At 51.6% G+C, this 26,540-nt stretch overlaps 1 protein-coding gene across 5 annotated transcripts in view; it reads left to right on the forward strand.

Moving 5' to 3' along the window:
- Positions 1–502: 502 nt before the first annotated feature.
- The window catches only part of KCNT1 (potassium sodium-activated channel subfamily T member 1), a 90,326-nt gene continuing 64,288 nt past the window's right edge, over positions 503–26,540 (forward strand). For 2 of the 5 annotated variants that reach the window (XM_063352841.1, XM_063352842.1), the window contains exons 1-2: positions 503–1,079; positions 16,485–16,664. In XM_063352841.1, the coding sequence (XP_063208911.1) occupies positions 934–1,079; positions 16,485–16,664 (326 nt within the window). In that variant the 5' untranslated portion in view covers positions 503–933. Of the gene's footprint in view, positions 1,080–16,063; positions 16,340–16,484; positions 16,665–26,540 lie in introns of those variants that run through there. The other 3 variants (XM_063352843.1, XM_063352848.1, XM_063352846.1) reach the window with 3 other exon arrangements.

Raw genomic sequence — 26,540 nt, forward strand, 5'->3', positions numbered from 1 at the left:
CACTCAACACAAATATTTATATGACTAGTAGAAAATAAAATAAAATAAAAAATTTAAAAATTTTAAAAGAAAGAAAGGAAGAAAGAAAGGAAGAAAGAAAGAAAGAAAGAGGGAAAAAAGGGGAAAGAAGGAAAAAAGAAAAGGGGAAAGAAGGAAAAAAGGAAAAGAGAATAAAAGAATAAAGAACAAAAAGAAAAAAGAGAAAAGGAGAAAAGAAAAATAGAAATAAAAAAGGAAAAATAAAAATAGGAAAAAGGGGTGAATAAAAGGGGAAAAAAGAAAAAGCAAAATAAACCTCAAAAAGCAAGGGCCCAGGAAGGGGTGCGGGTGGCGGCCGGGGGGCGAGGGGTCCCGCCCGGTGCGGTGCCGGGGTGGGCTCACGGTCCGGGCGGGGGTCGCGGGGCCGGTGGGGGGGCGGCGCCGAGTGCGGGTGCGGTCGGCAGGGGGCGCCCTGGTGCAGCGGCGGGGCCGGGCGGGGGCCGGGGGGGCTCCGGCGGCGGCGGCGGCGGGGGGAGCAGCGAGGTGGCGGCTCCCGCGCCGCCGCTCCGCGCCATGGGCTGCCTCGGCGGGGGGCGAGCGGAGGAGGCGAGCGGGGCCACCGCCGCGCCGCTCCGCCGGTGCGCGTAGGGCAGGACTCCCGCCCCCGGCTCCCTCCCGCCCGGTGCCCCGCAACTTTCCGGCACCTGTTGCTGCCCGCCCCCCGCCGGGCTCCCCCGCGGCGGCCGCCTCCTCCCCGGTATGCGGAGCGCCCGGCCGGCCCGCGGGCTGCTGCGGCGGCGGCGGGGCGCGCCGTGATGGGCGGCCGGCAGCGGCAGCGGGACGGCGGCGCTGGCTCTGCCCGCGGCCGGCAGCCCCCGACCGGCGCCCTCGGCAGCGCGGGGGGCCCATGCTCTGCTCCGCCTCCCCTCTCCGGGCACCCGCGCCGCTTCGCCGATGCCTTTCTCGGGCGAGGAGCGGAGCCTGCAGGGGATCTACAAGCCGGCGGGGCCGGCGGAGGGCAGGGCGGCCGGCGGGGCTGCCGTCTGCACCGAGTGCTACACCAACCGCTCCTTCGTCTACGACGATGGCAGCGCCCACAGGTACCCGCCGGTGGGACGCGGGGGTCGGTCCGGGGGTGTCGGGGTCGGGTCCCCGGGGGCTGCCTGGGGAGCCGCGGGGCTGGGGGGGCGCGGAGACCCCTGCGCGGTGCCGAGGGGAGCCCCTTCCCTCCCGTCCCCCCGCCGCGACCCCGCGGGGGGAGCCGGGCCCGGCCCGGCAGGACCCTCGTCCCGTGTTCCCACCGCCCTTCCCATGCCCCGAGCCTGGAAGAAAGTTTCTGCGACACTTCCAGGCCTGGCTGGGGTCCCCTGCGATGGCCGGGGTCCCCTGCGAACGCCCCTCTGGGCAACATCACCTTGGGAATGGGTAGTTAGAGGCTGCCTGGGTACAGGGGATGCTTGGAGATCCACAAGTTGTTCCCGGCCATATCCTTTATGGGAAAAGGGTCGATGCTGCCCCTCTGTTGTGCCTGGCATGGATGGAGGCTGTCTGCCGTGGTGGGTGGGTCAGGCAGTGTTTTGGAGGAGCTGGTTTGGCTGAGCCCTGAAGCCACCCCAAAGCCAGAGGACTAAAATGCACGCAGGCAAAAAGGTGACATTTCCACAGGTGCGTCGCAGCCCACGCTCCAGCTTTAGGCTGTTTTTATGCCAAAGTTAAAATGCTCGGTACGAGGGAGGGGCTGTGGTGTAGAAGTGAGGAGCTGCTCAAAGGGTATCACAGGGACCCAATGCCACCGTCCTCTTGTGCCCAGCAACAGACGTGTCTCTCATGGAGATGAGTGCTTGTTGCTGAAGTATCCCAGCTTTTCCTGATAACTCCTTTATATTATCATTGATCTGATTATATTTATTAGCGTGGCTCTTCTGACTGTCACACTCATCAAATTTCAGCTTAAATGAGCAAATGAAATGTGTGTATCAATTCGTTCTTGGCAGATAAGGACCTTGGCTGGGTTTGTGCCCTGGGCTGGTCCGCTGGGGTTTTTTATGTTGACATCTGCTCGCTGTGAGTTAGGAGGACCATCTTTTATTCCTAAAAGCCATACGTGGAAGAAGAAGGAACAGCCTATTTGGTGAACTCTTTAATTTTCAGTACATTGCCACTGACTGGGTAATTGCTAAAATCCTTGAATATTGGTTCTTGGGATTAAGTCCCCCGTCCTTCCCCTGCCCTGTCCTCTCTGCCAGAGGCACGATGTCCGATGTGGCCAAGGCACCGCAGTGCCTCGGGAACGAGGAGCACCTGATGCCCGAGAACACCTGCCAGGGTGGCTGCAGAGCCACGGGGCCTTCACCAGACCCAGTTTCCTCATTTTGCAGCTGTACTTGGTGTGTTTGCAGAAATGGCATCCTTGAGGAGGTTATGGAACGCGTCTGTGTGTGTGTGGAGATCAGGGATCAGGCTGGAGACAGCAGATTGCCGAGGGTTTGGACTCCAACATTACGGGAAAACGATGAGTTGCTCCGCTCAGACAGCGGTTATTGCTCCTTATTACTTACACTGCAGTGCTGCTCGGGGTCATTTATCCTCATTTAATGCGCAACAACAAAATCCTTGTCCAAAGGTCTGCGCCTCTCTCTCTCTTGGTCTGAATAGAAGAGCTTTGCTTTCTAATTATTATTATACAGCTCAATGTGTTTCTCTAACCCCCTCTGGCTCCGGAGAGGTTGAAATGCCGTTACTTTCCGTGGCTTGTCTGGCCTGCCTCTGCGTTCAGCCCCTTTGCTGCCCTTCCAGAGATATCGAACGAGCTGGTTGGAGCCCTCAGGACTCGGCAGCTTTGCCCGTAGCTGCCTGTTTCTCCAGCTCGGAGCAGTCTGGATCTCTAATGTGCTTTTTTAGCGCTGTTCGGCTGAAGAAGCAGAAAATGATTGTTGTAAACAGGCTAAAGAGGAACGTGCAGGAGCAGGCAGAGCAACCACCCCCATCTCCCCCATTAGGAGATCCCGGGGGCCCACTGGCTACTCTGCTGTTTGGTTGCCTCTTCTGCAGCTCAGGCTGGGGGTGCGCATCCCCTTTGGGTGGATGATCGCATTTAACAACCTGCTACCACTCAATCTCTGCCTGCTACAAGAGTTTCTTCCTCACCTCCGGTGGGTTTTACCTCTGTTCAGCTGAAAGGGCCGTGAAGGCAGCACCCGGCCTGTGGCCAATGTGGGGTTTGTGCCCGGCGGGTGCGCAGTCCCCCGGGGCGACCAGGGCTTGGGTGTCCTATGCAGGCTCCTGCGCTTGTCTCTGCTCCGTGCTTCCAGGCATGTCCTCGTAGCTGTAGGTGTGATGGCAGAGAAGCAGACCTGTCACCAGAGGTGTGTGCGAAGGATGTGAGAGCCAGAACATATCTGAGCAGCAACGATGTACCACGCTTTCAATGTACCTTCTGCTAAATGTTCAAGGGGACTTCAGCTGGGCTGGCCCCAGTAAAATAAAAGGAAGCCTCAATTATCCCCTTAACAAATTTAGAGGTGGCTTAAAAACTGTTGAAGAGAAATTCCATCTTCTCAGGTGCCCGAGCATGGAGGCACGTGTGCAAATGTCTGTGTGCTTTCTCCTGGCCCTCTTTATAAGGGGACAATGGTCCTGAAAGTCCCTTCCAGTCAGAAAGCAAGGGGTTAACCTTAAAAGCACTTGAAAGTACGTTTGGAGAGCAAACACACATTTCTGGCACCCAGAGGGTACCAATAGCCTAAATTTTACTTTCCTGCCTCGTGGGAAATCAGGGTAAATGTTTGTACAAGGAGCTAGTCTGTCATTTAGGGGAATACAGGACTTCCTCCGGCCAGCAGCCCTGCTTCCTCTGCCTTGCCCATGTAAGGGCACTCTGGGAAGCAGCAGTGATGGATGAGCGGCCATATGGAAGGACTCATGCAAAAATATCCTGCACAAGTAAGGGGGCCTGCGGGAGAAGCAGGGACGTGCGAGAGGAGACTCGGTTTTTCCATCCGCTCCATCCTCCCGCTGCAATGGCTTATTTAAGAAGAAAAAGGTGAAAGAAGGCGGCACGCACCATGATACCTGGGGAAGCTGTGTAGGAAGATCGCATCTTTGCATTAGACGTATGTGGCTTTTCTCGTGTCTGTTTTTAATGTCCCTTACAGGACGTCTGTCTGTCTGCTAGACTGCTCCACTGCGGGTTCCCTGCTGCTCTTTATACTTGGAGTAAACAGTAGATGTCCTGTGCCATGCGGGGCCGGGGCGGGGGCGGGCGCCTTGCCATGGATTTGGGAGCGGAATGTGGAGGGAAGGTGGGTACGGGCTGGAGTGGCTGCTCCCGTGGAAGTGCTTGAGAAGCCGAGGCTGGGGGCTGGAGAGCAGCAACCAGAGACACCTGTGAGCAGGGCTGGCGTGGCAGCCCGGGACGTGGCGCCAGATAGAGGGGGCTCGGCTTGATAGGGGCTGTGGTGGGGTCTGTCCTCCCTCCCACCCGACTGGGCAGCCAGGACAGATTGTACTTTCTGGCCCTAGAAATCACAGCAAGATTTGGAGCAGTGGCAGAAAGCCTAGAAATGCCTATAGGCATCTTCTGCTGCTCTGGTCAAAGCCTCTGCATGCCAAGGCAGGTGTTTGCCTGCTGTCCTCGCTGAACCCGGGGTGATCGGTGAGTTCCCAGGGCTGTGTCTCTATGGGAGAGCTTGGGAAAGTTGATCTGAACCCATATCTGAAGGATATGAATGCAAAAAAAAAAGAAAAAAAAAAAGAGAGAGAAAAAAAAAAAAAGCACATTGATTAAACTGGATTCTTGCTCAGTGAACACTCTCATCCAGACTTGGGTCGACTCTCCCATGGCTTCTCGTGCTACGCTTCAGATGTATCAGATGGACTGTCTCAGCTTAGCACAAGGATGGTTCCTGCAGCTGAGAGCCTGTTGTTGTCTCTTAAGTTTTCCATTTTCTGGAAATGGATGGCAAGAGGCTTCTTTGGCAGAGCGTGCACTGAACCAGGCTCTGTAGCTAATTAATAACCAGTTCCTCCAGGCAAGATTACTAGCTTAGACATTTATCAGCTTCCAAAAAGTCAGCCTTGTGGATTGCAACAACTGTTGCTCTGGCTGCCTGTGGGGATCCTGGTCTCACTGTTCCTGGAGGAATTGCAATAGGGAGCCATAAAACTAGAGGGCCAAACACCCTGTATTTTCAGCGGGTTTATGTAGCAGGGACCAGCTGTTTTCCTCACCTGATTAGGAAAGGGCAGGAGTCTGCCTGCGGCCCCGGCAGCAATCTGAAATCCGGGGCTCGACAGGGCTGTCAGCAGGTTGTGCTGCAAAACCCTCCACGGGAGGGCACCCACCAGCACCTGGGTCACTGGGAAGAGGTTGTGGGAACCCCCCTGCTATTCCGTATAACGGAGGACCCCCGATATGCTGAACGTCCTCCTTAGAAGCTGCCGTTGGGTTCTGGCAGGGCTGTGTCACCCTTCGCTGGAGAGCAGCAAAGTAGGTCATTGCCTGTGCTCAAGGCGCTCTCTGCTCCGCAAAAATATTTACAGCATCTATTTGAATCCTCCCAATTCTCCATCAGCGACCTCTTCCTGACCTCCACGCCTGGTTCCCAAGCGCTGCCTGCAATTTGTTTTGGAGCTTATTAGCGTTTCTCTTGCATCCCTGCCAAACCGTGCTGGAGTGTGGAACAGCTCATTCATCCTTCTTATGAATAAAAACAAGCAAAGAGCCGAACGAGGGCTGAGCCCAGGTGCTTCTGGTGTTCTTTGACAGGGACAGGGGGCAGGCACAGAGCAGCCCTTCCCGGGGCTGTGCTGCTGCAGCCTGTCGGATCGGGATCCTGGGCTGGAGGGTGTACGCAGCAGTCGTGCTTGGAAGACAAGGATGGATGCTTCCCCCAGGGTTTACCTGGTTCCTCTTGAAGCCGTTGGTACTTTCTGCCTCCACAAGAGGATGTGACTTGTCCGATGCAGCTGCGCTGTGAGCAAACCTGCTGCTTTTCCTTTGAGCCTGCTGCCCTGTGATTTCCCTGGGTCCCCACAGCTCTTGTGATGTGCTTGCTCCCTGGTTGTCTGCTCGGATTTCACCTGCCTTTCATCGTGTCTCTTCCCAGGGTAAAAACTCCTCCTGATCTATTTAGTCTCTCCTTGTACAAACCACTTTATAACCCTGCACTTACCTCCGTTGCCCTTCTCTGTGCCGTATCCTCTCTGAAGAGGGGAACCAGAAGTGTGTGTGGCTCCGCAGTGGGTTTGTCTGTAGTATAACAGCCTCTCCTAACGTTTTGGGTTTTGACCAGCACTGACAGTCAGCTGTTGGCTTTGTGGTATTATCTGCTGTGACTTTGGTACTTTTCGGAGTGCTAATTTGCAGACCTTCTAGTGCCTGTGCAGGAAGGTGATATTTTTTTTCCTCCCCTTTAGGGCTGGTTGGCATTTATTGATGCTAATTTTTGTCTGGCATTTTATCATCGGGTGGCTCAGTGCTGCGAGATCCTCCAGCAGCTCTTTACAGTCAGGTTTAGGTTTGACCGTACTGGATAATTTGCAGTCATCACCATCCCTTCTGAATCCCTGGAATAGCAGAGCGCCTTGTGGGACCCCACAGAAGATGTTCGCTTCAATGTTCCCCTGCTGTTTGTCTCCCGTCTTCGAATCCAGGAGACATCCCCCTCTTCGTCCCGTCGCATCCTGGTCTGGCAGGTGGGCTGACAAGCCTCTCGGGGTTTATTTCTGTAAGTCTTTGTATCCTTGAACAGTGTGAAAAGACTCTTCCTCCTCCCACGTCTCTCTATTATTTTCTGCTTTCAATAGAAGGGAGTGTTCTGCAGGGGTCTGGAGCGCAGAGAAGTTTCTTCTCCATGCTTCATCCCTAGCTGCTTATAGCAGTTTGGGGCTGTGCAGAAGGGAGAATTTCCCCAGCAGATCATTAGCAAAAATTAGCCTTTTTTTTTTTTTTCTTTTTTTGACATGAACCTGAAAAATACTGGGCACTGGTAGATTTGGTAGCGGGTAAAACAGCTTGGGGTGAGGGGGAGTGAGACACCACCAAGATCGTGTGCCATGAGATACCGGGATACACCCCTGTGAATAATGATTCCGGAGAGTAACGAGCTCTGTCTTGGGAGCATCTCCTTGCTCATCCTGATGAGAGCTGGGCACAGATAGCATTGTCCTTCTTGCAACCGGTCATCTACCAAGATGAGGGTTTTGGCTGGTTCCCAAGGTGGAGAGGGTGACATGGGTCCCAGGTAAGCTCCGTGTGGGAGGGGAAGCCCCAGGAAAAAAATGGATTGGGCAAGAGCAAGAGGGCAAAGGACTTTTAAGCCTTGCTTTAGTTGGAGGAGAGCTTTTCTGTCCCCTGGGCCAGAGGAAGGGGAGCTGTCACTGCCTGCAGAAGGGTGCACTGGCAGGAGTGAAACTGATGGAGCGTTAGGATTTGTGGGGACTAAGGAGAGTCCTCGTGGGAGAATTATAACTGGCCAAGACCCACTTGCCTTTCTGGCCTTCCTCACGATGCCAGCTGCTGGAGCAGGGACCTGAGGCACAGCCGAGGGGTGAGTCTGGGTGGTGAGCGGAGCTGCACTGGGATAAGTGGTACCTAGTGGCTGCGAATGGAGGAGCAGCTAAGGTGTAGAGACTTGCTGTAGTGTCGGTGGGAATTATATTCCTCTTCTTGAGCAAGTAGGAGTAGAGGGTTGGCTATCGGCTCCAGGAGCAGAGCCGGAGGCTGTGACGAGTGAATTGCTCTTTTTTCTGTTTAATAATCTGTTTAGGTTTAAGGTTTTTTGCGGTTGGTTGACGTGAATCGTGAGCCTCGTGTTATCCCCGCGTGTGACAGCATCCTGTCGTTAAAGGCCGGGTGATGTCCCAGGGGACTCTGGTGTGCACAGCCTCTGAGATCCCCTGTGGGACTGATGGGGCCTCCCAGTGAAGGAACATTAGCAAGGGATCCTTTCTCACTTCCAGCAGCGGGAGTCCTGGTCACTTGATTTCTTGAGCATTGGGGATGATTCTGCTTTTAAATGTGCCTGTATGTGCTCTCAGGCCACCTTGCAAACCCAACACCGTGATAAGGAAAGAAGGGTCATGTCCTTGCTGGGGAAGGGCTGGGTACTCTGGGAAACTTGCTCCTCAGCATATAGCTCCTGTGAGGAAGACATAGTTTAATGTTGAAATCCATAAATAGCCCTGGAGATTGCTGGGTCAGGAATTTCCCAGCAGGGTTGGTGACCTTGGCTCAGCAGGCTAAGCGTGTTTTGGATTTGCCCCTCCTTCCGAGGATGTTCACAGCTGAGGTGCTGGTAAGAGTGTGTGGGTGCTCCGGAGCCTGTCCCTGGTGGGAAGGGACGGGCTGGATGGGTGGCTGCAGGCAGAGCTTGGCTGGAGTCTCGTGCCCGTCCTGTCCTTGGGTGCAGATGGCTGGTGTAAGTGGTTTGCTTCCAATGGGGAGTTGAATCTTCCCCTCTGGAGGAAGACAAGCGAGTGAGGTCCTGCTGGTCCTCCTGCGGCAGGAGCCCTCCCAGCTGCAGGAACAAGGTCCTTGGGGACCTCTGCCCAAGGGCGCTGGGATGGGGAGCAGAGCTGTGGCCTTAAGAAAGCCCAGGCTGGTTCCCTGCACTAGCCACTGCAAACGCTTTCTTCAGCTTTTTCTTTTGGTGCTACTTAATATTGCCGAGCAAAGAAGAGGAGATAAGTGCCTTGTCCTTCCAGGAAGCTCTTTGGGAGAGGCTGAAGCCTGTTTGCTGCCAGAAGCTGGGGGATGTGTTTTGAATTGCGGCATGTCTGCAACGCAGTCCTGCTAAAGGAGGGGGGTTTGGGGCTGCTCTGGGTGGCCCTTGGTGCATGTCTTCTCCCGCGCTCCTCATCCTCCCTGTCAGCCCTTCCCTGCAGTCTCCAGCCTGTTCTTTGTCCCACACGGTTACAACTCTCACAAACCTCTGCAAAAGGGAAGGATGGGACATGCAACGCCAAAAGTAAATTAGCAAGGGTTAAACTGGAAACTTGGTGCACATGTGGAAAGGGCTCCCAAGGCTGCGGGTGTCCCTTCTGTCGCCTCCCCACCATGCCATATACCTGCGCCTCTGGCAGAGGAACAGGGAGCGGGAGCGCAGGGGCTCGGCGGTCAGGAAGGCGCTGGGATGGAGTCAGAGCGCTGCAGAACGAGGTGCGTGTCAAGAGATGAACCTGGCCGTGTGCCGCCGTCTCGCTTCGCTGGCATGGCAGCCCCAGCCCCGGCTTGAGGAGCGGGAGCCGGTCCCCTCACCTGCCAGGAGCCGTGTCACGGGTGCCTGGGGTGGGCTTCCCCTCCCTCCTTTCTCCCAGGGTTATTTAGGCTTTGCAGTCACCCGGGACATCACCGTGGCTTGTTTACCTTTGCTTCTGCTGGGAACACCCCCAGCACTGCCCGGGCTCTCCTTGAGGATGCTCTTAAGGAACGGGCTGGCTGTGGCTCGCTCCTCCTGGCCCCCTCGGCTGGGCCACTGACGGATATCTTCACTGGCCTCCCAGCCGTCGGGTGGAGGAGCCGAGCTGCCGGCCTGTGCCGCTCCTGTGCTCCATGTGGAGAATGATCAAAGAAGATGATCAAAGAAGAGTGAAAAGACTCCTCAGCGGGGCTTTGCCTTCCCTGAGTTTTACCCCGTCGTACAAAGCGTACGTGTGGATCAGGCCAGAAGGGAATGGGGAGATGTGGGGCTGAATTGCTAATACGGGGTTGTCTAATAAGAAAAACGGCTCTGGACCTGGAAGGCACAATTTCTACTTTTATCTTCTAGAAAATAGCATTGCCAGCGGGGGAAAGGCTTGTGGAGCTTTGCACTGACTCACGCTTCCTGTTCATTTTCAACGTGAAATACACAAAATGCTAATTTTTCCATGAGGCCTGTGGTGCTAAATTGCCTCCGCACGTTGAAAGCGAAGCGATGGATGGATTTGTCACAGGGCTCAGCAGTTCTGGGGAAGTTTTGAGCAACAGCAGCCCCTGACGTGGACGGTCCAACTCTCCGTGGAGGTGCGAATTTGAGTGCAGCAGTTTCATCTGGAGACTGAGCACTTCATATATTGCGTGTAGACGTGTGGATGTGTGTTCTGCAGCTGGTGTACCCACAGAGCATGACTTGGGCCAAAGCTGCTCGGAGGATCTGGAAATCATGACTTGGGTGTTATTATGGGCCTGTTCGCAGCACTTGGAGCACTTTAAACTCTTGGAATCAAGAAGTATAAGATCCGTGACCATCGTACAAGTAACAAGAAGCTGACAAAACAATGAAATGAAATGGAAGGCAGTTGCTTGTGGATACACAAGGGTTTGCGAAGTAGAGAAAATGATCTTATTAAAGGAAATAGACCCCCTGTCTTTCCCTGATTCCCCTTTTCTGTACCAAACTCAGGGCGTTAGTGCCTGGGGCTTTAGCGCTGGTCTTTTTAGCTCTTGCTCATACATTATCAGAGAATAACTTTGCAAGTTCATTCGTTCATCATTCCTGTCCCCTTGGTTTGGTCTGTGGGGTTGCCTGCAATAAATGCTCCTTTCGCATGGCTGTTCCACGCAGGTGTGGCAGGGGCAGCTCCTGCTGGCAGCATTTGTGCTTCTTCTTGATTATGTTTAAGGGTGGGAGTCGTTCTGATTGCAATGATTTATCACTTGGTCGTGGGACTTGTGCTTAGAAAAATGAAGAGATGTTTTTGAGGTTGTATTTTTTGGGGGAAAGAACCCTGCCGCTTGGTCTGTGTGTGTGCTTGTCCCCACCATGGCCCCTCTCAGAAGGCTGGTCAGGCCACCTCTTGGTGTAGAAGATCCTCCTGTGGCTCTGGACACATCGCCTGGGTCCCAGGACTGCTGGTATCTATGAATGGCATCAATGAGTCGCCAGATGACCTCTGTGGAGGGAGAGGGGATGGTGGGATAACAATCAGGGGCTCATCCTCTGACAAACCGAGACATTACTATCAGTGACGTTAGCTGGTGCTCACAGAGATAAGGAAGACGTGCTGCTGAGGCGGTGGCAGAGAAAGCAGCTCTGGGCCTGAAATGAGCACCCCAACTCCTCCATGGGGATGCCCCTGCAGAGAAACCCTGCACCGAAAGGTGCTGAGGTTGGTGTCTGGGGAAGGGTGATGGTGATCTGGGGTGCAAGGCATGCCTGTGGTGGGACCTAGCCTACATGCATGGCTGCCCACGCCTGTGCAGGTCTGCTGCTTTCCTTCCCTGCCTGGTCTTTGCCCTCTCCTCCAGCGGGGCTGTGTTGCGCTGCCGTGCTGGCTCGCTGCCCCTCCTCGCCAGGAGAGCGGTGCCAACGTTGGCAGCAGCCGCGTGTCGTCGGTGCGGGAGGGGGGTGCTGCCTTCCAGCCCGGCTCTAGAGACGGAGCATGCGTCTCCCCACGCACTCGGGCCATTAGGAGACCCCACAGGGATGTCACTCAGAAGCAAAAAACAAAAAGAGAGGGGGGAACAACTGTAACCCGGTAACCATAAGAGCTGTGGGAGGAGAAGCAAATAGAAGATGATTGTATATACTTTAATAAATATAGAAAAAGAAAGGGCAGAATTTCCTGCATGGCTTTGTTCATCGCAGAGGCTCTGAGAGCCTGGCAGCGGCTGAGCTTGCCTTTGCTGATGGACCAGGGATGCAGGGCCAGGCTCTGCAGCCATGGCTGGTGAGACCCTGTGGCGGGGAGCAGAGGACGTGGCAGGGTCCTTGCTGTCCTGGGGCAGCCTGGCTCCAAGGGCCATCGTGAGAAGCGTCCCATCCCTTGAGTGCAATCTAGACACCGTTGCCCTGTGATGAGTCTGGGCCAGCAAAGAGCAGCTGGGGGCTGCTCCCGCCCCACCAGTGTGTGTTCGCTGCCCAAAAGGCTGGGTTTAGCCGAGCCACGGGGATGGCCAGGCTGGCTTTGCCTCTCTAACGACAGGTTGTGCTGCAGCCCCACGTGTCTGCCAACAGCAAGGGAAAGGTCAGACCCTGCATCTTGCTCCACCATTGCCAGGGATTGTCCTTCCCATCCCGGTAGAGGTGACAGGAGGCACAGCACCAGCTGGCTGCGGTGTCGCAGTATGTGCTGGGTACCAAAGCTTGAGGAAAGGTGGCTTTGCTCGGGGAGGGGATGTTGAGATTGGACATGAGGTACTTGCTTTCCTGGCTACGTATCCGGACTCCCCAGACATCTTCCTGGGGAAAGGATGGAGGTGGGACACAGAGCTGCCGGCAGGACCTCCTCCCTCCGTCTCCTTTTACAGCGTGGAGTAGTGGGAGAGGAGGGGGTTAGACTGTAGGTTATGCAAGAATCTGCCCCAGATGTAGGTTCAGCTATTTCTTCTGTTTGCGCACCCCAGCCCCTAGGAGGAGGAGAGGAAGAGCATTCTGGGAGGGTCTTCAATTATTTTTGGTGCTGACAGAGCAAGGGGTGTCACTGAGAGCTTTGGAGCTCCTGGTGGTGCCTGGCAGGTCCGAGCAGTTACATCATGCTGGTACCAGGATGTAGGATTATGGGATCTGTAAGTGACCCCAGGTAGTTTGGGATTGGTTCATGGTGGGAAGCAGGAGGGTGCTCTGTGGTTTCTGTGGTGCGTAGTGAGCAAAGAAGCAGAAGAGGAACTTGGCTTATGCCCTTCTTCTTTGATGCATAATAATCAAAAAGAATAATAAAAATCCTAAAATATATTGCAATGAGCTCCCATCCTGTGGAGTTTCCTCTGAGGCAGAGCCGTCTGTTGGGTGCTGGGAACCTGAGCAGCCTCTGATGAGCTCCGCAGGGCACGCGCGTTGCAGAGCCCCCGTGGCCAGGCGCAGGCGGACGTGTGGGCTGTCCCTGGTCTTCTGCCTGCGTTCCCAGTCTCGGGATGGTGCTGTCAGCAGCGTAACTTTCCTGGGTGCCCCAGGTGGAAATACAGCAAGGGAATAACGGGATTGTGGCCAGCCCACGCACGAGAAAGCTTACTGAAGAAACCCAAGGTTGGTGCAGCTCCGAGGCTTCTGCTAGAGCGTGCTCCAAGGGGCAGCTGTGTTTGCGAAACTGGGACGGTGGTTGTGTCTGGCTGCAATTTAACGGTAGGAGAGATCAACGGGGAGATCTGGTTGGGATCACACTCGCCTTGATCCCCGTTCCCATGTTCCCAAAAGGCTGAGCAGTAGGGTGTCCCCCTCCCGGCGTGCCGATCGCTGCCGGGGAGCTGGCCAAGCTGGGGGAGAGACGGTGTCGTAGCAAGAAAGTGGAATAGTGTTGAGGTTTCCATATGCTGATTACAGCGTGCATTTTTAGTGGTACATGGTTCTGGAGGAAGGAAGGAAAGGGAAGATAAAAATAAAGCTGCAGTCCTGTATTTAGCTGTAAACCACTTTGGGATTTTTTTTTTTTTTCAGTAGTATTTGAAGACTATGCAATAAACAAGCCTGTTCATGAATTTTTTATTTTATACCACTAGTGCTTTGAAGAAGTAGCCGGGTTGCTGTGGCTTTTCTATAGCTCAGAATCCTTATGTTTGTGGGGAGAGGAGGGTTGCAAATTCTCTGTGCCAATGTCAGGAGACGCGTGTGCAGCGCAGGAGCGCTTTTTTCTAAGACACTGATGTGCAACGTATCTGGAAGTCACTGTGTAATTGATAAAGACATCGTTATTAAGTAGGTGCATGCAATATTTGTTTTACTGAACCTCCATCCAGAATAAACAAATGCGCCAAATCTTAAAAATTCTGAATGATTTCATATGCGAGAATAAGAGAGAATATATTAAAAATGTAGCTGCGACTGCGGATGGAAGAAGAAACTCAGATGCAAATACATAGCAGAAATTGTGTTTCCAGAGATACTCATATAATTGGATTTTACTACAATTTCTTAACATTAATAAAGGATAGGGGTAAATATTTGCTTTGTTTTATGAATCTAACACACGATGTGGGGCCGAGAGAGATGGATTAACTTGGTTTTAAAAGAATCATGTGGAATTTAAAAAAGAAAACAACCCAAACCCCAAAAGATGAGCATTTGCCGTTTGAAGAGGATGGCTGTGTATAGACAGGAGTGTCTTTAGCTTTCGGTGGGTGCAGGGTAACGGTGGACCTGCCGTCCTGGACCTTGGGCGGTGGGAGCTGCGGGGGGGGTGTAGGGCAGGGCGGTAGCTCTGGGTAAAGGTGCCCTTTCCGCATGGCAGTCGGTGTGGCCGTGGTTGTGCAGCCGTAGCACTCGGCCTTTCCTCCCGGAAAGGAAACAACGTGCTCCTTTAACTTAACTGCTCCAACAGGCACTTAATAATCAGTGGAGATTACTGTGTGTGACAGTCTCCTTCAAATGCAATTATAATTGCCCATGTTTGGAGTTGGGCACCTGCGTCCCTACTTTAAAGTATGCATTATAAAACTTATAAATTTTTAAAATGTATTTTTTCTTTCCCTGAAAGTCCAGTTTTAGGATGCTCTCCTGGCCTCGCAGCAATAAGAAATCTCAACCAGGCCAGAACTTTGCTGGAGGTGGCCTGGAGAGAGTATGCTTTTGGCATAATTTATCATAGTTAAGCTCCAAGAGTAAAGACTTAATTGTGGCTTTTTTGTGATTAGATTAATGTTAGATCCTCCTTTGCAATGTGAGCTAGAGATGATCAACTAACTTCTGTGCTTATATCAGTTGATCCACAGGGAGTCCTTGAGCTGACAGGAGTTCAGCTTGATTTCTCTTAAAGACGAAGTTTTGGATCAATGCATATCGTAGAAGAGCCTCCCTGATGCCCAAGGCCCTGCACAGATGCATTACTCAGTGCAGAGCCTCGGTTGCAGTGTGCATATGGCAGCTAAAAGGAATTGAAAAGCTCTGAGGGTATAGAATTAAGTGGCAAATAACATCAGTGAAAATCATCTGAAGTGCTGAGAGTGAACTGTGTTGTCTTCTGGGGCTGTGTTCAGCAGAAATTTTGTATGCTGGTTGCTCTTCCAGAAACTTGGGAACAGCAACTGATCAGGAACCTGATCACCTGGGAACTTATTTACAGGGGTTTGAGTTGTTAGAGGTAAAAGATGGTCTGAGGAGCTTCAGATCACATCTCTGCAGCTAGCAGCAAAAACCCTAGATGTATGCTTATTGCCAAGTTAGTATTCAGCTGTTTGAAGCTCTTTTGCCTGTATATAGCTTATGCACTACGTACTGGAGGCAAAGCTGTGGGAAGGTGATAGGAGTGGGCTGGAGAGGCTTTGGGTGAGACCCTTGGAAGTACATCTGACAGGATTTTGAGCCTTTCGGCTGTTTGCCTGCCTTGCACTCCAAAGTTAAACATGAGGGACAAAGAATCAGCTCACTGCAGAGGCACTACGTCTCCTCTTCCAAGCTCTCTCTGTCCTTCCCACTTCCATGAAGGGTCTGTGAAATTGGAGTTCCTGCCATGGCACAGATAAATTTCACTGATGAAGCCAGAACCCAAAGGATTAGGACCTGTGATCTTGCCTTGTGTGTCTGTGCGCTGGCTTTACAGCATTACATGGCTTTGTTGCCTTGTGAAGGGAAGTTTCAGCTTAACCATGATCTGCTATAATTAGTAGCTCTAGCTGACATGGGGAGCAGTGTCATACCCGTGTTCTTGTTGGTAAACGTGGTTTGAAAAAGGAGACCAAAGGGAAGCTCTAAACCCTCTGAAATGATAGTTTGAGAGCTGGTTGAGCTTCATCTCTTTTCTGCGTGGCAGGGCAGACTGCATGTAGCTGGCCATACACAGCTCTTTGTCTGAGCAATCACCTTGGGTCTCTCCCAGGCATTGTGATCCCCCTGACCCTTGATCAGAGACATCAGCACGCCGAGGGATGGGTGATATATCCTCTCGGCCACGACACTTGGCAGCTGGACAGATGACTGACTCATCAGTGTTCGTGGTTTCTCATTTAATACTGGGGCTGTTCAGATGATTTAAGTGCTGGCAGTCCAGTGAGGAGGTTGTGCTGCTGCTTCCAGCACGGTTGCGGAGCCATCGCCTTGTCTGCCTCCCATCCATACTTTTCTTTGCGGGGGGGGTGGGGGGTGGTGGCTAGGGGGTGGATCTGGGTTTGGTTGTCAGCTGTAGATCTATCTTGTGAGCGGTTTTATTTCCTCCTGGCGATTGAGCTTTTCCATTGGCTCCTCTTGCTCTCTGTTGTTTGCCTGCTGAGGAGCAAATGTCCTGTGCACAGCGCTGCCCTGCGCAGCGGGCTGCGGGGCGCTGGGGGGGACGGCGCTGCGCACCCTGCTCACCCCACCGGCCCCTCGCCTGAGGCCGGCAGAGCCCCTGGCCACCCATGCCCCCGGGGGGAGCGCTCTGCAGGGGGGGCACCGCCGCCTGCCCCGCAATGTAATCGTGGACGCCAGCCTCTCCCGGGGCGGGGGGCGGCGGTTCGGGGCAGCGCCGGGCGGTGCGTGCCAGGGTGCGGGTTGCGCGGGGCCGGCCCCGGGGGAGGTGCCGGGGCGGGCGGCGGGGGCGGGCAGGGCAAGGCAAGGCAAGGCAGGGTGCCCCCCCCTCCCCCCCCGACATTGCCGCTGCCCCCTTCTCTCCCGCAGGCTCTCGTCGCCCAGCGGCTGCGGCGGCGGGGACGGCGGCGGGAGCCGCAAGAGCGGGGTCATTCTGGACATCGCCGCCCTGAAGATGACGGAGCTGGAGTCCGAGGTGCTGCCCCTGCCGCCCCGGTACCGCTTCCGCGATCTGCTGCTGGGGGACCAGTCCTTCCAGAGCGACGACAGGTTCGGGGCGTACCGGGAGCGGGGGGGGAGTGGAGTCGGGGGGCACGGGGACACAAACACTCCGGCAGGAGGGAAGGGAGGGGGACGCACACTGGGAACACACACTGGCCGGGCTTGGGGACGCATACCTGGGACACACGCGGACCCCCCCTCCGGGTGGGACACCCACGGGCCCCCCGCTCCGGGTGGGACACCCACGCAGCGGGGCCGGGGGGCACACGGAACTCTCGGCGGCTGAAGCCCGCCCGGTGCGGAGCTCTCCGCGGTGCTGAACGACGCGGGGCGCGGAGCTCTCCGCGGTGCTGACGGCCCGTTCCCGTCGCCGCGGGCGGGGGTAGGCACGGGCACCCTACGGCTGGCGGGCAGCGGGATGCGGGAGTATGTGGGAGCCCGCGGGCATTGGGACGTGTTTTCAGGAACCAGTGGTCATGCCAGAGCGTGGGTGTGCTGGGGATGGAGGCCATGGGACTGTGTGTGGGTATGCCTCAGAGAGCAGGCACCGGGGACCTGTGGGTATTCCAGGGCTCGTGGACATTCTGGAGCTTCTGGGTGTTGGGAGTTGTGGGTATACAGGGCCAGCAGACATTGAGATCTGTGGGTATGCTGGGCAGCTTGCTGTGTCTGGGAGTCCCATCGGGGTTGGCAAGGAGGAAAAGGGACCGCTGTTTGGAAGATGCATGGGATACAGTTGTTGAGGTGAGGGGCTGGTGAAACTCCCTGTTAAGACATATGCAGAGTTTGGGCTGAGTGCATACATTTATTTAGGAGGTAAGGCTCATCCAGGCTGTGCTCAGAGGCTGTCTCTGCAGCGGGGGATGCTGATGGGAACAGAGTAAGTCTAAAGAGCTGCTGTGGATGTGGCACAACTCTCCCTTTCTTCGTCTGTCTCGAGAAATGGCCTCTATGGGTTGAGCGCCAAGTCTGCTCTTCCTGTCTGGCTGACAGGGATTTATTACCAGGTTGAGTGAGCTAAAGCAAAAAGAAGAATGCCATGAGTGGCAAGTGAATTACATGAGCAGAGCAGTTAAATGAAGAGGAAGAACAGCCCTCCCTTCAACTCTGTTCCTATCATAAAAGTCAAGGAGCTACAGTGCTAATGGGGAGTCAGTAATATTGTCATCTTTTCCCACCAATTAACTGCATGATGTAAACAGAGAGAGATGTAATTCTGGTTGAAAAAAAACCTTAAATTGCTGGTGAGTTAGCCTTTGGCTAGCTGCTGTGTACACCTGCATCAAGGCTTTTGTGCATCTGTGTTAAAAGGTAATTTCATTTTTTTTTTGTGTACAAGTGCTGAGCAAAAAAAAAAGGTGAATTTGAGAATGTGGGAATATACAAATGTTCTAAATAAGCATTCCTAACTTTTATAGCTGCATAAGAATTGATCTGTCTTGAAAATGAGTCTGTGTTCCTCAAGATTTTAAAGCCCAGATTTCCTTAACAGGCACTTAAACATTAATATAGTTTTATGGCATAAGATGAGGGGTTGATAGGAAATTCCTGCTGCAGAAAATGTCTGGATTTCAGAATGTTTATGATATGACTCACTTGGATAAGTTTAAAGTTTAGAGTTTTACTAGTTTTCATATTTAAGTATTTGAGCGGATCTGAAATACAGGAGATGGCGGTTGCAGATTGTGTTTTTTCTGCATTTCATTGGTATACCCCTTAACCTTCATTTTCACCTTGATTTGAGTGTTTCTGATTCAGAATCTCTCTTTAATTTTAGTGTGGAGGTACTCTGGATTATTTTGTTACATTCATTAGCCTTGTTTCTCAAGATATCTTTGTTTCACTGGCTTTATGTGCTGCTATCCTTAGTTGTTTGACTTTCCCCTTCATCTAAAAAATATTGAGAGCTTCACAGTGTGTTTAGGAATCTAAATCTATGAGCAGACATTTGCTGTTCACATTTAGTCCTCTTGGCTTCACTGGGAGTTGAGGTGAGCCGCTGCCATAGGCTTTTGAAAATGTTGCTGTTAGGCCTCAGTTTCAGTCCAAGTTGTTAACGATACTGTGACCTTATAGATGAAGCAAGATCAGTGGAGTAATTATGAGTAGCAGATTAGTCTATTCCAAACCAACTGAGTAAGGAGCTGATTTAGGCTAGCAAAAGAAAAGCAGAAAGCCTTTTTGGCTTTGCTGTGCTTATAAATACTAAGCAGCTCAGAGATGTGCTTTGAAGTGCTTTGTTACAGCACTGACAGGAATGTGCTGAGGAAAATTCCCCCACGTAAACAGTATGGGGAACCGTGAATGGTAAAATAGACCTCGCTGGACTTAAAGACTTAGTGCTGAAGGAAAACACCCATATAACTAAATATCTCATTTATTTATAAAAGAAATGCTGAAAACATTAGCGTCTCAAATACCGGCTTTTGAAAAACTCCCCGTGAATGATAGTGTGCTGATGAAAGTATGGAGGTTTCTAGGGATAGCAGAAGACTAAAAGGATGGCAGGCTGTAAGGGGATCCAGGTTTTGCTGCTTCTGGGCAATTAGAACTGCTTCTGTTAGAGATGTATTAATCCATCCTCACCACAGAGGATGCTGAGGAGACACCAATGCTGGACTGAGGTAAGAGAATGAGGTAATGCTGGAGCTTGAGTCGTCAAGAGCTTGCTGGAACAAGTAGATAATTAGAGAGCTGTGGTGTAGCAGGAGGCGAGAGCATGTGCTGATAACCCACAGAACTGAAAGAACTAATCAGTGAAGATGAGGTGCAAAAGGTAAAATAGGCTGCTCTTAATTTCCTTTTCTTTTAAGAATGCGGAAGGTGAAGACAGCCAGTCTAACTAAGTAGGGCTTACTCTTTGGCAGGTAGACTGATTGACGTGAGAATTAAAATAATACTTGGAATGTTGTGTGGAGGATGGCAATAAATCATCCAGGAAGCAAATAGGAAAAGACCGACTAGAGGAGGAATGGGGGAGGTAAATGGATTTGTGCAACAGAGAGAGAAAAGCCTAATGACAAGCAAATCTAGAGTTGTCAAATGGAAGTGCTCTTTCCAAGATCTTATTCATCTTTGGAACTCGCCACCACAAGGCAACTGGAAGGCTTTGGGCTTAGCTATATTTCAATGCAGTGCAACTGTACTTAAATACTGTGCTTGACATTTTTGCAAGGCAGGTCTGTAGGTTATAGAAGCAGGATTAACTGTCATTCATCTCTAAATTTCCAGAGGATACAAACTGCTGGCTCAGGGCACAAATCTGACTGAGAGGGACTGGGAGGTAATCTCTCCTCTGGGGAGAGAAGGTTCTCTTTGCGAACCTTGCAGTTGCCTCAGCTGTCTGGCATAAGTCCTGTCTGGTTCAGAAGTTTCTTTCCCTCTTTTTGGAAGGTTCTGATGATATCAATACAAGGAGAAAAAGACATTTGTTCTGCTCTCTTATGGCAGTATTGCATTTCTTATCTCCCTGATGTTTTGTTGTCGTGAAAATATTCAGAGCCACTGTAATATAACAGTAAAGGCAGAGTTTAAGATGTTTTTATAACAAAAAGAAGGTGAAGAACTGAGGGCACGAACACTGCTTGTGCCTGGCTGCCCTTTCACCCGCTTGGCTCGTGACTCCTCTGGTTATGGGAATCCTCTGTGCAACAGTACCCGGGTGTGTAGGAGCAAAGCTGCTGCTGGAAGGGAGAAGGAGCTGAATGCAGCATCCCATCGCTGCTGCAAGTTTGGGCTCTGTAAGGAAGGCTTCTATTTTAAACTGATGTGGGTATTTGCTTATTAAAGGCAGCTGAGAAAGCACATCTGCTGAATTGATAAATATTGTTTTATACCACAAGCTGTGGCATCCCTGTGATCTTTGCTGTCCTGACTGTGGCAGTTTTTGATCTCCTGCATTCTCTTTTCTTGGGCAATGCTGACAACTGGGATGGGGCATGTATAAAAAAAGCCCATAAATAAAATTAAACTGTATCTCGGAGAAGTGCCATTAGGAGCTTATTTTTGCCTAATTTAAATAGTCTGAATACTTTCCAGAAAATCGTTGTCAGAAGTCACAGTCCTATTTACAGTAGCAAGAAGTAATGGATGTCACTTTGATTAAGTGCATTTTTCTGAGGCTAATTATCAGCAAAGAATCATTTTGATGGATGAGGATGTTTGGAAAAGCTGCTTGTGCAGAAGAATTCAGCAACGTCTCTATTAAAATTTTAACATCTCCTGTTTCAAATCAAAGATTTTTTCAGATGTTGCATAATCAAGAAAAGAGAGGCTTTTAACAACTGGGGCACATTCTGCTAAATTTATACTTCCAGGTTAGATAGATTTTGAAAACTTCTTTATCTCTTAACTGATGTCTGGTCTTTGTCTCTTAAATTTGTGTCCTGGTTTGAGGTATCACTAGGTGGTGGCTCTAAATCATAGGTTGGATTATACTCGGCACAAGCAAACTGGAGTGCTGAAATATCAGGCTGGTAGGATCTTGTTCTTGCAGTTTTCATGCTAACAGGCCCCGAGTGGCTTCCTCATCAAATGCATCATTACATTAATGGAGCCAAGCAATTTTCTGTCCCTCTGTCAGGTTCCTTGAATATGTCTGTGGCTGAATCCCCACTTCATTGTCATTTGATTTGATGGGCAATTTCTCTCATTTTATTTGGAAATGCAGATGCTAATTTGAAAATTCCAGTTTGTAGCCAGAAGTTAGAGACATCTGTTTCTGTGATGGAGAGGTAATGGCCAATATTTTAGGTTCTGGACCGCAATGTCTGTTCAGGCTGTACCATCTGCGCTTGTGAAGGTTTGTACCTGGGTTTAGGAGATCCAGCTCTGACGCCTGTGTGCCACAAAATCCCTCTGGCAAAGGCTCTTCATCTCCCAGCAGCTTGATCCCTTGTAAAAGCAGGATGAAGGTATTTATTCTCTGATACCCATTCCTCAAGAAGTGTGTTAAGACCTGGTCTCCCACCAGAGAATCTCATAAGGGGTGACTCAGTCTCAGTTGTGATGCCTGAGCCCAGCTCCAAATCACGCAATAAATAACACTGGGGAAGATGGTGGGATCCGAAACAGAAACGTAGGAGTGCCTGTGTGACCACTTGAATTGAATTGCTTTTTCTCTGCTTTTGCCACCTGGCAAAGCAAAATCAAAACATTTATTAATTGGATTAAGCCATTTTCCCGAGTCAACACTTTGTCAGAAAGTTTCTGTCTGACCGTACCCAAGCAAGTGTCCACCCCTGAACACCCAGCCAGCCTGCGGCAGTAACCCTGCTCCCGGCTGGCGCGATCGCTGCTCCCAGTGGGCTCCTGCTCCTGAACCGGGCAGCACAGCGAGTTGGGTGGGTGACACGTACTGGTGTAGCTTTTTCCAAAGCAGATGCCTCCAGCTCTGCTGTGTCAGCCGAGGCTGTGGACAAGACCGAATTCAGTCCCCAGGTACCATCTAAGGTGTTGGAGAAGCTGCCAGCTCTTTCTTGGTGGAGGGAGGCTAGGCACATGGGTCTTCTCCAACGGGGCTTGTTCCTGCTCTCTGAATGAGTGGGCAGGGGCATCCCAGGCCACCAGGTGTGGTGCCACCAGGCTCTGAAGCACGGTGCTTTAGGTCTAGACTAGCAGAGCTTATGGCGATGTAGAGAAAAAGCACCTGGGGCATGGTGCTGGTGCACTTAAATCAGTCGCCAGTCCCATTCACCAGCGTACATGGAAGAGTAACCAAGAAGCCTGCAGTCCTGGGTGGCCAGGTCCTCTCCCGTGAGGGTGGCTGTAGCGGGTCCTCTCCCTAACAGAGGCAAAATCAACATATATTGCCACTGGTTTCCTCAGCCTGGCTATAGGTGGCATACACCGGGTTGAAGAGCGTGTTGGAAGCTTGGGACAGCTTTATAAAAAGGATTTGGGTCTTCTTGTGTTTGTAGATTTTTTTTCTTTTAATGATAGACAGCATTCCTAATTGCGGATTGCTTTTTCAGTTGTTCTGAAAGGCTGCAGTGGTGATTACTAACGCGGTGTCTTAACTGATGCGCCGTTCAGCATTTTTTAAATGGATATTTCCTTGTAGCTATTGGTGTGCCTTTGAGTATTCATCTTAAGGCAGCAACCCCTGGACATCAGCAGGAATATTAGGAAAGTTATGAAAGTAATAGAGTAAGAGAAGATATGCACTTCTTTTATAATTATGTCTATTTTTTTTTTAAAGATGTTATTACTCTTTTCAGGGATATTGCTTTTACTGTCAGTAACGGACCCTTGCTGGTAATAAAAGTAAGTGCACGTAGCAGTCTGGTGGAATGAGCGGAGGTGTCCCTGGAGTGCTGCAGTACGGACAGTTGTGTCCTGATGAAAAAGGAAGAGCAACATTGATTTTCAGTTATTTAGCGCAATTTAACACTATGGGCTCAAGTTTCCTTCCCTCCCTGGTGTATTTTCTCGGTTTGTTTACTTTCACTTTGGTTTCTATTCAATTTATTGGGAGGATGGGCATGAAAGGGAAAACGCAGTGTTTCAAGTTACCTGAGAGTACGTGTCCAAGGGAAGGGGAAAGCATGAGCAAGGGCGGCAGAGGGCCATGTCCCTGCTGAGAGTGGTGGGGGCAGTCCCAGCAGGGACTTGTGCCAGCTGGTTTTTTGTCTCATGTTGGTGCAAGAGCAAAGGGGAAGGGCAGGGCCATGGGGAGGAGCGACAGCCCTCGCAGTCCAGCGGTGAGCGCGTGGTATCAGGAGCTTTCTGAGGTGGGTACGCTGTCAGGAGAGCCCCTGGGTGGCTGACATTCGCCTTACTGAGGGAAAATTAAACACGTTGGCAAAATGAAGATTTTTTACTCCCCTCGGCCAGTTGTACAGGACACGCAGAAAGTCCTAACTGAAAAGTTTCCTGCAGTGAAACTGAAGAAAAAGAGTGCAGAGTGGCATGAAAAATGTTGGAGTCTTGGGTCCTACCATGGTTAACTAGGGCAAATCTCCTTCCACGTGTCCTTGGATGAGACTGAAGCCCAGTGGGGACATGGCCAGTTGCTCCAGCTGTGCATGGGCCTGGTGCACCTTTCTGCCTGGGGCTTCTTGGAGCTCCTGTGTCGGATGGACGGCTGCCTGAACTTGCCAGTAAAGAGCAGAGAACAGAAATCACACGTGAGCCAGCGGAAGTAGCTTGGTTGCACGTAAGATCTTGGCACAGATCTACCAGAGACGTGGTCCCTTTTGCACCAGGGAGGTATCATGAATGTGAGTCTGTGTCCACAGATCTGGTGAAGAAATGATGATATTTGTCATCGCAGCAAAACCCTGTGTCTGCAGTGTTGCCGTTGGCTTGGATGAGGACGGAAGGTCAGGCTGAGAGCGAAGCTGTCACCGCTGCTGTAGTGACAGTATGAGAAACAACTTGGCAGCTGTAGCTGTAATTGCAGAGAATGCATTAAACTTTTCCGCTATGTTTTCCCACCGCTTTATCTCGTCACAGTTGCATCTTTGTTCCCAGGGGAAATAATTTATTGCTGTTCTGAAGGTGGTGCTCATTCCTTTTCCCCTGCACAACCTGTTTGGTGACTGACTGACGGCGTGTGGGGGGCTCCGGCTTCCCCCGCTCGCCGCCTCGGGGGAGACGGGGGCTCGGCTCCTGCCGCGCCGTCGCTGCCTTCTGCAGCCAGCCCTGTCCCGGTGCCAGTCCCAGTGCTCTGCTTGGGCGTCAGCTGCTCTCTCATAGAGCCCTCTGTGGTCACGGTAAAACAGACCACGAGCAGAGCCTAAATAAATTGGTTAGTAAATCCTCCGCGTACGTTCTCCTGTAAGGCATAGCATCTCAGACTTCATTTTGTGTTAGATAATGCAGCAGAGGGGCTTAGAGAGGAAAAGGCCTGAAATTTGAATCAAGAATTCACTGTTTCAGAGAAGTTCCATCAACAGAGAGGATTAATTCTTTATTGTCTACTATTTTCAGCTTTGCTTATCAAGAGCGACGTGAACGCATTGCCTGCTGAAACCCCGCAGCTAGTGCAGATTTCCTTGCCGTGCTGCATTTGCCTCTGGTCCGCTGGCACTTGCTTGGATCTGTAGCAGAGATGTAGGTATTAATTTGCAAAGAAAATACCTCGTATTCCTCCTTCTGACTGCCAGCTCAGTGAACGGGTCATAGGGGCCCCGGACAAATCTCTTGGCAGCTCCTTACAGAACTGTGCTGGCCGCAGTCTGCGCCCCAAGGGTTGGCAGCGCAAGGCTGAGCAGCACCAGCCTCCGAGTCCCCGAATCTGGAGATTTCTTCTATTATGAGCCTATTAATTTGCTACTTTGCCTAAAAAAAAAAAGAAAAAAGAAAAAAAAATTGTCTTCCATTCTTTCTTATCTTTCAGAGAGTTCAGAGTTTAGATTACGTTGCTGCGCCCCACTTTGTATAAAATTATATTGTTGGATTTCATCTGCCATCATGACCTTATTTCCTTCCTTTGTGGAGCATTCAGTTGCAATTTTAGCACATTCACGGCTGGCTGTTTTACTGCAGGGAGACGATCAAAGTCCAACCTGCTGGAGAACGCAGGTCCCTGGGGGTGGAGGTCTGTGGGGAACAGCAGTCTCTGCTCTCACGTCCTGTCCCAGCAACCTTGTTCTGGGTGTCTCACCATCTCCTCTGCGGAGTCAGAGGGCTGGGAGGAGGTTTCCAGGATTGTAGGTCCCCTGGGTAGGCTTCCCCCTTCAGTTATTCTAGACAATAAATAATTGATAATGAAGGAGTTTGTGGTGATAGAGTTGAAATGCAGGGCTTAAGTCTTGGTGGGACAGATAGGTTGTGGGCATTAGCACGTTACCGGCAGATTTAAGTAAAAAAAGGCATGTTTCCCAAATTTCTCAAACTCGGAACTTGTCAGTTCAAGCAGGAAGCCTGTAGTAGTGGGTGAAGCAACGCTTTGCAACAGTTACATTCACTTGCAGGCATTTTAAAGAGTTATTTTCTGTTCTAAAACGACATCAGACCTTTGTTGCAGGGGGGCAGGCGTGCTCTCCAAGGGCCATCCACAGCTTTCTGGAAGAACTCCAAGAGCTTTGGCTTGGTTTTGCCTCTTAGGGCTTGCACCGGGGCCACAGTCGTGTGCTCTTGCTTATGTCTTCTTCCTAAAGATAGATCACCCCGTTCTCTTCTGATCGTCTTTCTTCAAGAGACGGTCTGGGGCCGTGCTGCTTGCTGACAGCCGAACAGTGTTTTGTGAGCGGAAGCTATAAAACGAAGCCTACAGACGGGAGAAACACGTTGGGATCGTGACGTCTCCAAAGCAATCACTTTGTGGTCAATCCCAACGTGCTGGCTGCCAGCCCTCTATTTCGGGAGTGAAAGTTTCTGCAGTCAGATGGTATCTGCTGCGTGCGAGGGTACCTGTGGGCAGGCGCGTTTTCCCCTGTGCTTTTCTCTGGTATTTCCCCCATTGCATAGGATCCCTGTGCCATGGAGAGGGTGCAGCTTGCTCACGCTCTCTCCCATCCGATGCCATCATTGTTTTTTTCCTGCCTGCTTTTTTTGCAGCAGTTGTGTGGGTGTGCGTACACGCGCAGCACGATGTACAAGTAGCCACGGCCGCAGCCTTGGAGGGTTCAGAGCCGGGCCAGGACGTGGGCGCAGCCGGAGGGAAGGAAGGAAGGCAGGCAGGCAGGAAGGAGGAATTGTGCTGAAGGCTGAGGCCAACAGCATACGCTGAGCGAGCCCATTAGCCAGGGGGTGGGTAGCTCATGGGTCAACTGGGTAATGTAAATAGTGAAATGGCAATGAATTAAGTGGGTGAGTTGAGTGATTTGCTTCTAGGGTGAAAGACTGTAGTGGGGGGGGGGGAAACACACGCATAGCGAGGTGTCACCTCAGTGAAGCCCAGAGGTTCATTCACCTCTTCGCTTTGTAGGGTTACTGTTGCGATGTATTAAGGTATGTATAAAAATTAAAATTCTATGT

The sequence above is a fragment of the Chroicocephalus ridibundus genome, chromosome 15, assembly GCF_963924245.1.
Source record: "Chroicocephalus ridibundus chromosome 15, bChrRid1.1, whole genome shotgun sequence".
NCBI lineage: Eukaryota > Metazoa > Chordata > Aves > Charadriiformes > Laridae > Chroicocephalus > Chroicocephalus ridibundus.